Genomic DNA, 12802 nt, shown 5'->3' with positions numbered 1-12802 from the left:
ATATATATACACATATATACACACACGCACACACACTCCATAAGAGTCGTACTGAGCATCAGTCCTGGTAGGGCTCTACTGTTTTCAGCCTTGAGAACACTTTAGGTGTATTTTTCACAAAGCTTTACATTATAGCTTAGTGTAAACGACAAGTAAAACACAGAATTTTATTTATCAATGAAAAAGAAAACTCTATTTACTCCTAGTAAGACCAATACTGCTACAGATATCTCAAAAAGTTTCACCTTTCAAGACCTGCACAATATCTAAGCCTGAATTTTACTTAATGGAAACCCAAATCATGTCCTATGAGTAATGAAGTTTTAGCCACATTCATGCATCAGTGCACTTGCATCTGGGAGGTATTGTTAAGCAGCTGGCTATGTGTTACCTAAAGCACTCGCACAAAGATCTGCTATGTTATCAAATCCTCAGTTACTACAATAAGTTTCCCAGTGCTGCAATTCACTGAACATTTAAAGAACACCTGTTTGTCTTTCTGCCTTTGTCTCCTTCACTCAAAGCCAAAAAATAAATAAATAACAAGCTGGATTCTGGGTTAAGGATACGGATTTGTTGTTCAGGCAGTAAAATTAAACCCCACTGAACCCAAATCTGCCCTCAAAAGTCCAGGTAGTACACAGGACAGTGCTGCTGGAAATGCTAACTTTTTGGGGATTTGGAGTCATAACATGTCACAGCGGAAGAATCTGCTCGAGTGTATCGCGTGTGTTTTGGGCCAGTTTGTCTGGGAATTTAACAGTGAAGTCCAGGATCATGTCACCTCTCTTCTCTGGGAACTTGGACAACGGCAGCCCCTCGCCACTTATTCGCTTTTTCGTTCCGGGTTTGACAATGTCTCTAGAGGTAACAGTGATGGTCCGGCCGTCCAGTGTGGGAGCTTTGACCGTGCAGCCACACAATGCCTGGAGACAAAAGGACTGATAAGCAGACATCCAAGTGCTTGGCCGAGTTTTGATTATAAGCATCTTTAAAAAGATAAACTAGCATGATTAATGTTGGAATGATTATCTTACCTCTCTAAGAGATATTTTTGCAGGATAAACAATATCTGAACCCTCTCTTCTGAACACCGGGTGAGGTTTGTCTTTGACCACAAACACCACATCTGCAGGAATGTTGGTGGCAGTCTCATCCCCCTCCCTGGGAAAGGTGATTTTCGTCCCCTCCTTCCAGCCACGCTTAATGTCCACCGTTAAAATCTTATCTTCGCTGCGCATGGTGCAGCCGTCCGGATTGAGCCTCTTGCGAGAAATCTTCATCTTTTTCGTGCAGCCCGAGAACACCTCTTCCAAGCTCACCTTCAGCTCGTGCACCACAGGCGGGTCCTTCTTCTTCTCGTGCGCTCGGTGAACTCCTGCCGGGTGGGTTTTGAAAGGCCGGTGAAACCCACCCATGCCGCCCATTCCCGGCATGCCAAACGTTGCGAAAGGGTTGTTGATGTCCACGTCGTCTTCCCCGTCCTGGAAGAAGAAGTGATCGAATGGGCTGCGGCCACCGAAGAACTCAGCGAAGATTGCGTGAGGGTCCCCGTGGAAGCTGTAGTTGCAGCTTTGACCGCCATGTCCTCTGCCTCCAGTGTCAGCTGAACCCTTTAATCCTGTTGAAGAAGATGACATCGCCAAGTATTTAAAAAAAGAACGGGAAATATCACTGTCATATCAATGTTTGAAATAGCATGTTTGTTTCGTTTTTACTGTTATTCATTTACCCTTTGATGTCTGGGAAACTAAGCATTCTTTATATAAAAATTGACTGCAAAAAAAAAAGAGTTTTCACTGCACCATCACTGGGCACTAAGTCAACACATAGTTGTCTTAACACAACAGACAAACACTGATCACTGCTAATGACAAGGTAGTTATCAGACGACATCAGATGACAGTCACCTGATTATTGATCTTTTTGATCAGCTTATTGGTGCTCATCTGTTGAATAATACCTCGGCATTACCGCTTTAACACTTATAACACACTGACCTTAATTCACCCTATATTCACCCCTATGATTTGAATCAACGTCTAAAGATTGCAAACAAACAAACAAACTGACACAAAATATTTACTACTTGCAAGAACTAAATGCTCAGAAGCTAAAATATTTTTCTGCTTCTAGACATCTCAAAGTTTGATCTCTGTCCCTCCCTGTCCATGAGGGTGTGGACAAGGACACCAAAGCCTGAAGGTACAAATCTGTGCCATTTTTCAAAGCCACAATAATAACAAGAGAGAGGCACACCGACAGGACGGGCAAGAACTTGCTGTTTCCAGCAGGTTCTCCAGCTGCACCCTATTGTACACCCAACTATTGTCAGATAACTGCTGCAGAAAGACCCCAGAAACCGCACTGAGGAGGATGCATGTGTACATCGATTAGATTGAGAGAGTAAGAAGATGCACGTTTTGCTTTGCATTATTTGCAGAGGATTAAACTCGGTAAATGCAAAGGCTGCAAAACTTCGTGCAACCCGGGGGAAGGAGTTCGGTTACCTTCTTCTCCAAAACGATCGTAAATGTCCTTTTTCTTGGCATCACTGAGGACGTCATAGGCTTCGGCGATCTCCTTGAATTTGTCTTCAGCTCCAGGAGACTTATTCTTGTCGGGGTGATAGCGCAGAGCCTGTTTTCTGTACGCCTTTTTTATCTCATCTTCAGATGCTCCCCTGGCTATACCCAGCACTTTGTAATAATCTTTACCCATCACACCGGCCGGTCGGCACTTCTTTCAATTGCTTTTGTCGAAGCTTCGGTTTGGCGTCGATAAAACACCCAGCATGCCTCGTGTAAAACGAAGCACAGGTTACCGGGATCCACTGTCTCACCCCGCCGCCGCAGCTGTCCCTGCAGCGGGCAATAGTTCAGATCGCCGTCGGGGTGCTCCTCCAGAAAGTGTCACAGCCCTCGACAGTAACTTTCAGCTTTGACCCACTGGCGAGGACAAAAATGTCACCTAGCCCGCCCGCGTTTGCGTAAGTGTGTCAGTATGCCGCACTCGAAACCTTGCGAGGAAACTTCTGGAAGAAGCTGATGCTGCTGATGTGGGTCATCTCTGCCGAGTCGAGAAAATTCACCCCCGACAACTTCCGGTTTCGCTTGAGCCGCGCTGGACGTTTTCAATTAAATGTTTAAGAAACTTGTACTCGAAACCGGGCACCTATCGAGCCATTTATTACTGCTTGGATGACTCGTGTAAAATATCCGCATTTTAAAAGCTCTTAGCACTTATTATTATAATATAAGTGACATTCAAGTACGCATGCGCAGACTACTTAGCAGCGTGAGAAATTTTTTATACTATCGAGTAATTTTTTACAAGTTTCCAGTTCCTCGCTGTACTATAACGCAGGGAGAAGAAGAAATACCATAGGGTAAAAATAAAAATAAGAAACTACGATGACCAGACACACACCGACCACATTTAAGCATCAAACTCTCCATTTCCTGCTTTATGGATTCGCGTTATGTAACAATTTATATTAATAATAAATTCATTTATTGTTGTTATTATTATTATCTTAGATGTGTTAAAGCAATATTTCTACAACAGCTCTTTATACAAATTCCCTGCACTTTCAAAACATGATGCAACATGATGCACGGATTTTATGGAATATGGAATATTGAATCTGGCTTGTGAATTGTACCTTTTAAATCTAAACACATGCGTATAGTTAACAAATAGGCCATAGCACAGGCACTTAGGAATAAAAATGAAATCAAATAAAGAGCAATAGATTTTAAAGTGAATGTCCACAGATCAGTCTAATAATCTTAACATTATTGTTATTGCATTTCAGCAGTATACGCTGCATGTAAGTTAAAGGTAATAGTTGTGATCAGACGTTTGAATACATTCATCACGGGAGTGAATGCCATGGTAATGATTGTACAGCATATAACTTTAATGACTTAAAAGAAAAAAAATACAAAACAAATCAAAAAACAAGAATTGCACGCGTTTAAATTTCTTTTGGATTTTCTCAGGGTTAAAAGGAAAACCGATTAGACCGTTAAAGAATAGCCCAGGAACCACCAACGCTCAGCTTGCCATGACCTGGAAACTCCAGCATCACTGTCCACAGTGGAGTGAGTTTTACATCAACATGGACAGAGAGTGTGCCGATTGAGAAAGAAGCCCTGCTCCAAAGTCGACTAAAATTTGCAGCTGCCCTCATGGACAAGCCAAATATCATCTGGGGAAGAATTTTATCAAACAAAACAAAAATTAAGATATTTGGAGACAATGACAAGAGGTATGTTTGAAAGAATAAAGGTGAGACTTCTGATCTTCTGGCATATTTCTGAGTAAAGAAATATGCCAGAAGCTTGTTGATGGGCGCCAAAAGCATGTGATCTCGGTGCAACTTGACGTGTAACCAAATATTACGGGGGTGTTTGTGTATATATCTGTATATATACTTTGACCATGTGCAGATTAGAGAAAATCCCCAAAAATTCAATCTAGTGCACCGAGCTTTTGTTTTCTTAAAATCATTAAAAAGAACAGTTCAAAAAAATTATTTAAAGCCCCAAATAACGACATTCATGCCTATGAGTCTATGTAAAAGCTTGACCATAACTGTCTCGAAATATATTTTATATGCTCATCTTGATGGATGCCCAGACTCTACAGCTTCAGCTAATGCTGACATTCCCTGTAAGTGCAAAGGGGTGTCTTGCTGTTTCAAGATAATTTGACAGGATCCGATGTGGCTAAATTAACTGTTCATGTTTGATGGTGCATAGAAAGAAACTCTTTGAGTTCAATTATTAAGTGGTTTCACTGATCATGCAGTGCTGTGCGCTAATTACTAGAGGACACATGCTGAAATACATACAGGACTGAAGGGGTCAGCATTGATTTTCCTGCTGCTCACTGCCTGACTCAGGAAGAAGTGCTGAAGGTTTTTCACATGTTCACTTCTCATTAATCAGGATACAGCCACAGAGATGCATAGAGTTAAATCAAAGGCTTTCTGACTGAGTTTCCACAAAAACAAAAAGCCTAGGGGTAATATGTTTCACAAGAGCGCAATAGATTGCTTTCACAGCAGTGGAAACAAAGACAGTGAATGAATGATTATAAAAAGCCATTTTATTCTCATTGCATGAAAAAAACAACATTCACAATCATTGTGAAAAATGATAGTATATTAAAAAAAAATCAGCTCAAAGCCCTTTTACATTGCATCTTTTCATCTCACGTTACACAGGGAATAATGAGGATATTCAGAAGAGCCTTTTGATAACCTAAACCGATTGTAGCTGCTCCACAAATCACTGTGAAGGATCACAACGACGTCACAAGATCAGATCTCAGAAAAAGAAGCAGGCCCAGATCAACACATAAATGAGTTTATTAGCATGAAACGGATTACAGTTAAGCTGGAATGTGTCAAATCCAAGACTCAGAAGTGATCTGGGAATGCACGCGTACTGCTGCCTGCTGCCTGCTGCCTGCTGCCTGCTTCTGCCCTGTGCTGCTCTTACTTGTTATAAATAGAACATAGACTATAGATATGCAGCTGGCTATTTGCAATGATGAGCTGACCCAGTGCAATGAAAGGCATCTCTGATGTTCTCCCAATCAGCATTTTTATCGCCCGCCTCTCAAAACAAACCCCCTTGAAGTGTTTCAGAATGTGTTCGGCACACAAACTGTGAACTGACGCAGGCCCTGAATAAACAGGTTTGTCTTTGTTGTGGTTTTTCAGAACGAGAAAACAACCCTCACAGGTGGTTTGGGGGATAGAGGGATGTGTGGGCATGTGGAGATCTTTCATCTGACTGATCAGGTTTTCAGTGGGACCCCTCACTGTGTGACCAAGCGAGGAGCAGAGCGGGGAGCAGATGTGTCTTATAGGTCTAATGAGAAAATGTTGGCATCTGTCACCGGCTAAGGTTGTACTGTATGTGGCTTCCCAAGGTTACCAAGCCAGAGCAGAGCAAATCAGGCGACTTATATTTAGCCTCGCAAATGGCGCGCTATGGATTATGTCTTGGGCCTCTCCAGTTTCGTCTTCAGTGCATTTTGCTGCGTGAAGTGGGGGCTGTGGATCTTGAACAGGATTCTGTTCAGGTGAAGAGCAGGTCTACTTCATGGTTTTAGACTAGCTCTCCTCCGACTTCTGTTCAGTGTTTACGGTCACTCCTCTGTGGAAGAAACTCAGAAAGTGGAAGGATATTCACCTAGTCTGAGAGACACAAGAGACTCTTGAACTGGACTAACAGCTTCTCTGGAGACGAGCTGGTAGCTGTTACACATACCAGTGGAGCACAACCAGCGTCACTGGACATATCACAGATTATTTCCCCACGCTATTGAGGTTTGGGATCAAACGGTGTCATGGATGTACTCGCATTAGAGGCAAAGAAGGCAGATGCAGTAGAGCCTGAGAAGAAAGCCGCACCGAGGCCAAAACCAAAAGCCCCCAAAAAGGCCAAAAGGATTGTTTACTTTGAGGTGGAGATTGTGGATTTAAAAACAAAGGAGAAGCTATTGCTGCTGGACAAGGTGAGTGAGAGGATGTCAAAACAGTCTTTATTTAATTACACTCACCTTTTATATTTAGCTTAATGATTTTTTAAAAAATGTTAACAGCCAGCAGATCACTTTGATTGCAGCCGTATAACTAAAGTCCTATTTAAAAGAAAGGCCTCGAAACATTAGCATGCCATAGAGTGGATTGATTTATCACCTTGTTCTCACTCCTCTGAAAGTTTCATATTTTATACATGTTAAATCTGTGCTGCAAGCGGCAAAACCTGATCTTACTGTGCAGCGAAGCCAAGAAAATACAGAACGGTTACTTTGAACACATGGATGCTCTTTAAAGATAATCATCTGTTTCACAGTTTGCCCAGTCGAGTGCAGCCATTATCAGTTATGTTTCTATTGAGGTTGCAGTTAGGAGGTGAGAATTCCCTCCTCATCTGACAGGATTTTTCTGTTTCAGTTACAGCACATGCCCGCATCGCAGATAGGCTTGATTAGTAGCTAGTGTAAATGTTACAAGCTATGTCCGTAGAAGGAGGGCTCATAACAGAGTCGACGAGCCTGACAAGTTTCCCAAGGAATCAAAACAAAATTGATCAAGACAGCAGGAATGATTTCAGCTTTGGTTTTTGTGCTGCTGGTAATAACACAATCTTTAACAAAATTTATTTTTTGATTTTGATTTTAGGTGGAGCCAACTGCCACTGTTTTGGATATTAAAGCTTTGTTTCACAAATCATGTAAGTTCATCCTGCACGACATCCAAAATGACTCTTGCTGACTTTGCTGAATCCCAATTACATTAAATCTGGTAGCGATGTTCAGTACAAACACGAAAGCAGCTACAGCAGTGAGACACATGGACCACAAAGAATCTCTTCAGAATACTAATAGTAAAGTTCCTCCCCATTTTGACAGATCCTAAGTGGTATCCGGCCCGACAGTCCCTACGCTTAGATCCAAGTAAGTCTGCCACCTTTTTTGTTTTTAAAGCATTTATCTAGATTACAGAGCAGGTCGTGATGGTGACTGTTTTTGTCTCAGAGGCAAAGTGTCTCCGAGATGAGGACATTCTCCAGACACTTCCTGTGGGAACCACAGCCAGCTTTTACTTCAGTGACCTGGGACCCCAGCTCACGTGGGGAACTGTAAGTCCACCTGTACACAGACACACAACATTTGGATTTAGTGTTGTGTGTCAAGTCATGAACACATTGCTCTGTAATGCCTCTGCTCTGGGATTTAAATATACTCTAAAGACTCATAATTGTATTAGAAGAAAGGATTTAATTCTCATGTTTGCACAATTGGTTTTTGGATATGACTCAGCCACAGCTGGATTGTTTTTAATCTGCTGACTATCACTTAAAGAGAACTGCTTTACAAAAACTGCTTTGCACTTATTATGCTAAAACATGCAAACCCCTCGACACGATCTTTTAACATTCTTGCACTTTAAATATACAAAGACACCCTTTCACCCACTCAATAACTCTTCAATATAAATATCAGCCTGCAGTGACAGGTAGAGTTGATTTGCTGTGGCGTCCCCCCTGCACTACCCCCACCTCTTGCACTGCATGTCCTCTGTCCTAGGACATTTAATCTCATGGCCTCATTTCCCCCCTGAGGCGTTTATCCCTCCTGACCACTCACTCCCGTTTCATTGCTGCTCTTTACTCACCCATGCCCACCCAGTCTTTACATTCCCCGTCAAACCCTGAGACAATCTGAGAAAAATGCCTTTAGTCTGATGCCAGTGTGGGTGGACGAGCAGCGATCAGAAGTAGCTACCAGTCAGGCATGCTGAGCCAGGCCTCCGCCTAAGGTGCTGATTCAGGGATCTGTTTCACAGCTGTGTCACTTGATCTTAAAGCGGGTGTTACAAGCTGTCCCAGTATCTCATCTGGTCTATGCGTACATACTGAATATGAGGAGGAGTATTACTGTAACTGATTTGTTCCTAATGCTTAGGTGAGGTAGACAGACCTTTTTGATCCATGGTGGCTTTAACAAGTGAGACTGTAGAAACCAGAGCCACGCTGGTGTCAGCTGTTAGTGAGCTGGTGAGCATGTCAGGTGTCAGTTGCATGTTCTCCCTGTGGCATAGGGTTTATACCGACAAACTATCATTCTAAATGGATTTCAGTCAATAATTAGGCTATGTTAATTTCTGTAATTTGAAAGCTACTGGAATTTATGGTACTGAGTTAAAAGCATTTAAACCTGTAGTCCTGGTATTAACTTATGCAACCCCTGATTTGTTTTTAACTTTTCATTCATCGACAGGTCATATGTTGTTATGATATCATATTATGATAAATATACTAAAGTCACTTTATTAGATACACTTTATCCCAGTAAAGGGTTTGGACCCTCTTCGATCTTCAGAACTGCCTTAATGTTAATGACAGAGATTCAACAATGTGCTGAAAACATTCCTCAGAGAATTTGGTTCATTTTGTTGAAACAGAGCCACACGGTGCAGATTTGTCAGCTGCACATCCATGAAGAAAAGTAATGGATTCTGAGTTGTTCAAGCTATGTTTAAGAACACAGTTTGACCAAACCTTTGTGACATGATGTGTTATTCTGCTGTGGCCCATCCGCTTCAAGCTTCAGTGTGTTGGGTGTTCAGAGATTCTCTTTTGCATACCTTGGTTCTAACGAGTGGTTGAGTTGTTGTTGCCTTCCTATCAGCAGGAAGCAGACTGGCCATTTTCATCTCATCTTTGACATCAGCAAGGACTTTTTACCCAAATAACTGCCACTCACTGGATGTTTTCTCTTTTTTTGGACCATTCTGTATAAATCCTTGATATGGTTGTTATGGCACCAGTTTCCAAAATATTCAGACTAGCACTCTGACACAAAAAACAATGTCACATTCAAAGTAGCTTAAATCACTTTTTTTCCCATTCTGATGCTCAGTTTGAACTTCAGCAGACTGCCTGGGGCATGTCTACATGCAAAAGTGGATTGAGTTGATTCTATGTACGATGGAGTATTTATTAGGGCCACATTAATGAAAAAAACATTAACGATTATTTTGAGAAAAAAGACGAAATGTTGAGATTATCATTTTTGTTTCAAGACAAACTACCATGTTTGCTATACCCACTAAAAAATGCCTTGTTTAGATGAGTTAGTGAAACAAATTGATCCGCCGTCTTGTGACACAACATACATCCTCTCATTGGACCGGCGTGTAACCATCGATAACCTTGCATCTTTCCAATACCAGCTATTTCATTTTGTACAAATCCACTCTTGTGCGCTTTTCCGTCTGATCCGTCTGAAATGAGGCCCTAATATTCCTTCGTAGGCTATATAACTGTAACTGGTTGGTTAGATATTTGTTGAAAAGAGCAGGCAAACAGGTGTACCTAAAGAAGTGGCCAGTGAGTATAGTAGCATTTCTAACATCCAGCTGGAACTCTTCACTTCCAGCCATCATATCCCACTAAACCATCCTACTCCTGCTGCCAAAGAATGTAACTGATTATACTGAATAAAATGAAAAACAGGCCAAGATAAAATACTGCCAAACCACATTTCTCCTTTAATGTGTGCATTTTTTTAATATGTGCAGCTTTCCACACAAATCCCTTAACTGGCCCTTGGTCACAAAGCTTTGAGAACCCTTGACTTAAAGCACATGTGTCTCCTCACTCACTTCAGGTGTTCCTGGCAGAGTGTGCTGGCCCGCTGATCATCTACTTAATGTTCTACTTCCGCCTTCCCTTCATCTACTCTCCAAAGTATGACTTCACCAGCAGCAAGCACTGGATCGTACAGTGAGTGTCGGCTTTCCCATGTTTTCAGAGATCTGTTGTGATGTTGGTGCAGTGTTTCACACAATCCCGGGCTTTGCACAGACCCCCCGCCTCCCCCGTCAGCATGACAAACAGTTGGGAAGCATATTGCTATGTTGACACTGAGTCAGCGCCAAGTGTAATGGACTGCAGCGGGGCGATGTATTAATCACAGCTAAATATGTAAGTGTGTCTTTGTGCTTGTGTGTCTTGTTGCAGTTTGGCCTGCATATGTCACTCCTTCCACTACATCAAGAGGATTCTGGAGACACTGTTTGTCCATCGTATCTCCCATGGGACCATGCCTCTCAGGAACATATTTAAGGTAACTGTGCTGCACATTAAAAGCTTTGTGCATTGTAGTTATTACTTTGTTTGTGGTTACTCTTCTTAGAAATCTATGTGGAGCAATATCTAGACACTTTGACTTATAATAGTCCTGCTTTCTATGCCAGAACTGTGGCTATTACTGGTCTACTGCAGCTTGGATGGCATACTACATTAACCACCCTCTCTACACCACACCCTGTAAGTGCTGACCACTTTCATTCTCACTTTAGCTCATCAGTCAACGCCAACTTCTATCTTAATCCATTTTTCTGTGACACGTCAACAGATTACGGGCAGCAGCAGGTGAATGCAGGTCTTTACATTTTCCTGGTAAGCTTCAGCTCTCTGAGAGTCACCTTCCACATTTTAAACCCACCATCCTGTTGAATGCTCATTTTTGAATATCTTTATCCCCACAGTTCTGTCAAATAGGGAATTTTTCCATCCACGTGGCGCTTCGTAACCTCAAAACACCAGGTGAGCGTTTTGCAGCAATACGTGTGATTTTCAGTCTCCTTTTCTTACTGATTTCTTTTTAAATGCACAGTGCAGTTTGAGTTTACCCTTCGTTTCAGGCTCCAAAACCAAGAAGATTCCTTATCCAACAAAAAACCCCTTCACCTGGATCTTTTGGCTGGTCTCTTGTCCGAACTACACATATGAGGTAAGCCCAAATCAAACTCCATATTTTGGTGAAGTTCACCCTTTTTCCTTAGGTAGATGAATCTATAACATCCAGTATTTATATATTTATTTAAGGGAAATTTTCTGGGTCTATGCTCATTTTGGTGTTATTAGTATTTTTTAATGTTACTCTACTAGAACGCTAAAGGTTAACATTTCATTGTACAGTGCTGCATTTTATCCTCGCAAGGAAAGATGCATTGCCATCTGGTGGTTATGTTCTGTAACTGTACCATCATTCTCCATGCACTCTGTGTGTGTGTCTGTAACTTATTGCTCACAGGTCGGCTCCTGGATCGGCTTCACAGTGATGACCCAGTGTGTGCCTGTGGCTTTCTTCACTCTTGTGGCTTTCATCCAGATGACGGTTTGGGCTAAAGGCAAACACCGCAGCTACTTAAAGGAGTTTAGGGATTATCCCACCCTGCGCTCCTCCATACTGCCCTTCATCCTGTAGATCTAAGCACAGGCAACAACAGCTGCTACACCCATCCAACTCCTCACTGGTAGCGGTCCTTTTTAAGGGCCCATGCATCCCCCTGGATGTCAGGGACTGTGCGCTGAGGTAATAAGGAGTGGCATTTACAGTGCTGGACTGGTAACTGAAGGACTGTCACATTGAAAGGAAGCTAGTGAAATGCAATAAAGTCTTATTTTAATGTTATATGCAATCTAGAAGATAAAAGATGTCCTTTTTATTTATTCTTTTTATGTGTTGCACAATATTCAAAAGTTTAAAAAGAAATCGTAGCTTTTATCAGCCCAATCAGTGAAATTTTTATCAAAAGTATTCTTACTATGCAGCCTGGAGCTGAAAACTTGGTGGTGTCACGCAGCTCATGCAATACTCTACTTACTGACCTTTATACTAACACTGTTCTCTTATGAAGTTTATTCACTGTTATGAATTGTGTTTCCCCTGAAGGCGCTTTTCACACAAAGCTGAATTTGAAGATCAGATGAGTGAATTTGTTACTGAAAAATAGATATTTTTTGCAGGGATTTCCATCTGTAGTGTAAGGTTTGTTTACATTACTTTAAGTCACCGAACCAATGAAACAATTGCTTTTCGGTGTACTGTTGATTTAAGGGTAATAAACTCTCACAAAACAACTTAGCGGAGACACGAGTTTTATTTGCAACTCCGCAAAAGTGTCTGTTGTGTTACAGATAAAATGTGGAGGGAAATACACTGGAGATGCGGACTACATTATGTGGAATGTTACAATTCAAGTGGCTGGCTTAGATCAAAACACAAAGAGAGACGAGACAAAATTATAAAGGAATAAGAGAAGATAAAATATTGCATTTCATCGAGATATCTGTTTGTAAACAGATGCTGAGCAGCTCCGTTGAATGTCTCACAATATATTCAGTATTACAACAACATTTCTTGCAGGTTTATTTTGTGTATGTGTAAAAGCAAGTTCCTTTAGGTTGCACATATTCTGGTCACA

At 41.6% G+C, this 12802-nt stretch overlaps 2 protein-coding genes across 2 annotated transcripts; one reads left to right on the top strand and one right to left on the bottom strand.

Moving 5' to 3' along the window:
• Positions 1-6: 6 nt before the first annotated feature.
• dnajb1a (DnaJ heat shock protein family (Hsp40) member B1a) lies at positions 7-3091 on the bottom strand. Its single transcript, XM_005942276.3, has 3 exons — positions 2511-3091; positions 1038-1621; positions 7-926 (listed from the first exon to the last, which is right to left on the bottom strand). Exons 1-3 carry the CDS (start codon positions 2719-2721, stop codon positions 696-698), a joined length of 1026 nt encoding a protein of 341 aa, XP_005942338.1. The 5' UTR covers positions 2722-3091; the 3' UTR covers positions 7-695.
• Positions 3092-5883: 2792 nt separating this feature from the next.
• tecra (trans-2,3-enoyl-CoA reductase a) lies at positions 5884-12459 on the top strand. The gene is made up of 11 exons (XM_005942272.2): positions 5884-6534; positions 7205-7256; positions 7435-7479; positions 7561-7664; positions 10198-10313; positions 10551-10656; positions 10787-10859; positions 10948-10991; positions 11081-11138; positions 11237-11325; positions 11629-12459. Exons 1-11 carry the CDS (start codon positions 6367-6369, stop codon positions 11800-11802), a joined length of 1029 nt encoding a protein of 342 aa, XP_005942334.1. The 5' UTR covers positions 5884-6366; the 3' UTR covers positions 11803-12459.
• The last annotated feature ends 343 nt before the right edge of the window (positions 12460-12802 follow it).

The sequence above is a fragment of the Haplochromis burtoni genome, unplaced genomic scaffold, assembly GCF_018398535.1.
Source record: "Haplochromis burtoni strain Fernald_Lab_line unplaced genomic scaffold, NCSU_Asbu1 Contig_335, whole genome shotgun sequence".
Lineage (NCBI taxonomy): Eukaryota > Metazoa > Chordata > Actinopteri > Cichliformes > Cichlidae > Haplochromis > Haplochromis burtoni.
The sequence above is the reverse complement of the archived record's forward strand: the minus strand, read 5'-3'. Positions and strand labels throughout refer to the sequence as shown.

Excerpts from the sequence above, each read along its gene's own strand:
- dnajb1a (XM_005942276.3), bottom strand. The coding sequence starts at position 2,721 with ATGGGTAAAGATTATTACAAAGTGCTGGGTATAGCCAGGGGAGCATCT. Across the intron at positions 1,622-2,510 it reads CGATCGTTTTGGAGAAGAAG|GATTAAAGGGTTCAGCTGAC; the intron begins GTAACCGAACTC and ends CTTCTTCAACAG. Across the intron at positions 927-1,037 it reads CAAAAATATCTCTTAGAGAG|GCATTGTGTGGCTGCACGGT; the intron begins GTAAGATAATCA and ends TTTTGTCTCCAG.
- tecra (XM_005942272.2), top strand. The coding sequence starts at position 6,367 with ATGGATGTACTCGCATTAGAGGCAAAGAAGGCAGATGCAGTAGAGCCT. Across the intron at positions 7,480-7,560 it reads GTCCCTACGCTTAGATCCAA|AGGCAAAGTGTCTCCGAGAT; the intron begins GTAAGTCTGCCA and ends TTTTTGTCTCAG. Across the intron at positions 10,657-10,786 it reads CTCTCAGGAACATATTTAAG|AACTGTGGCTATTACTGGTC; the intron begins GTAACTGTGCTG and ends TTTCTATGCCAG.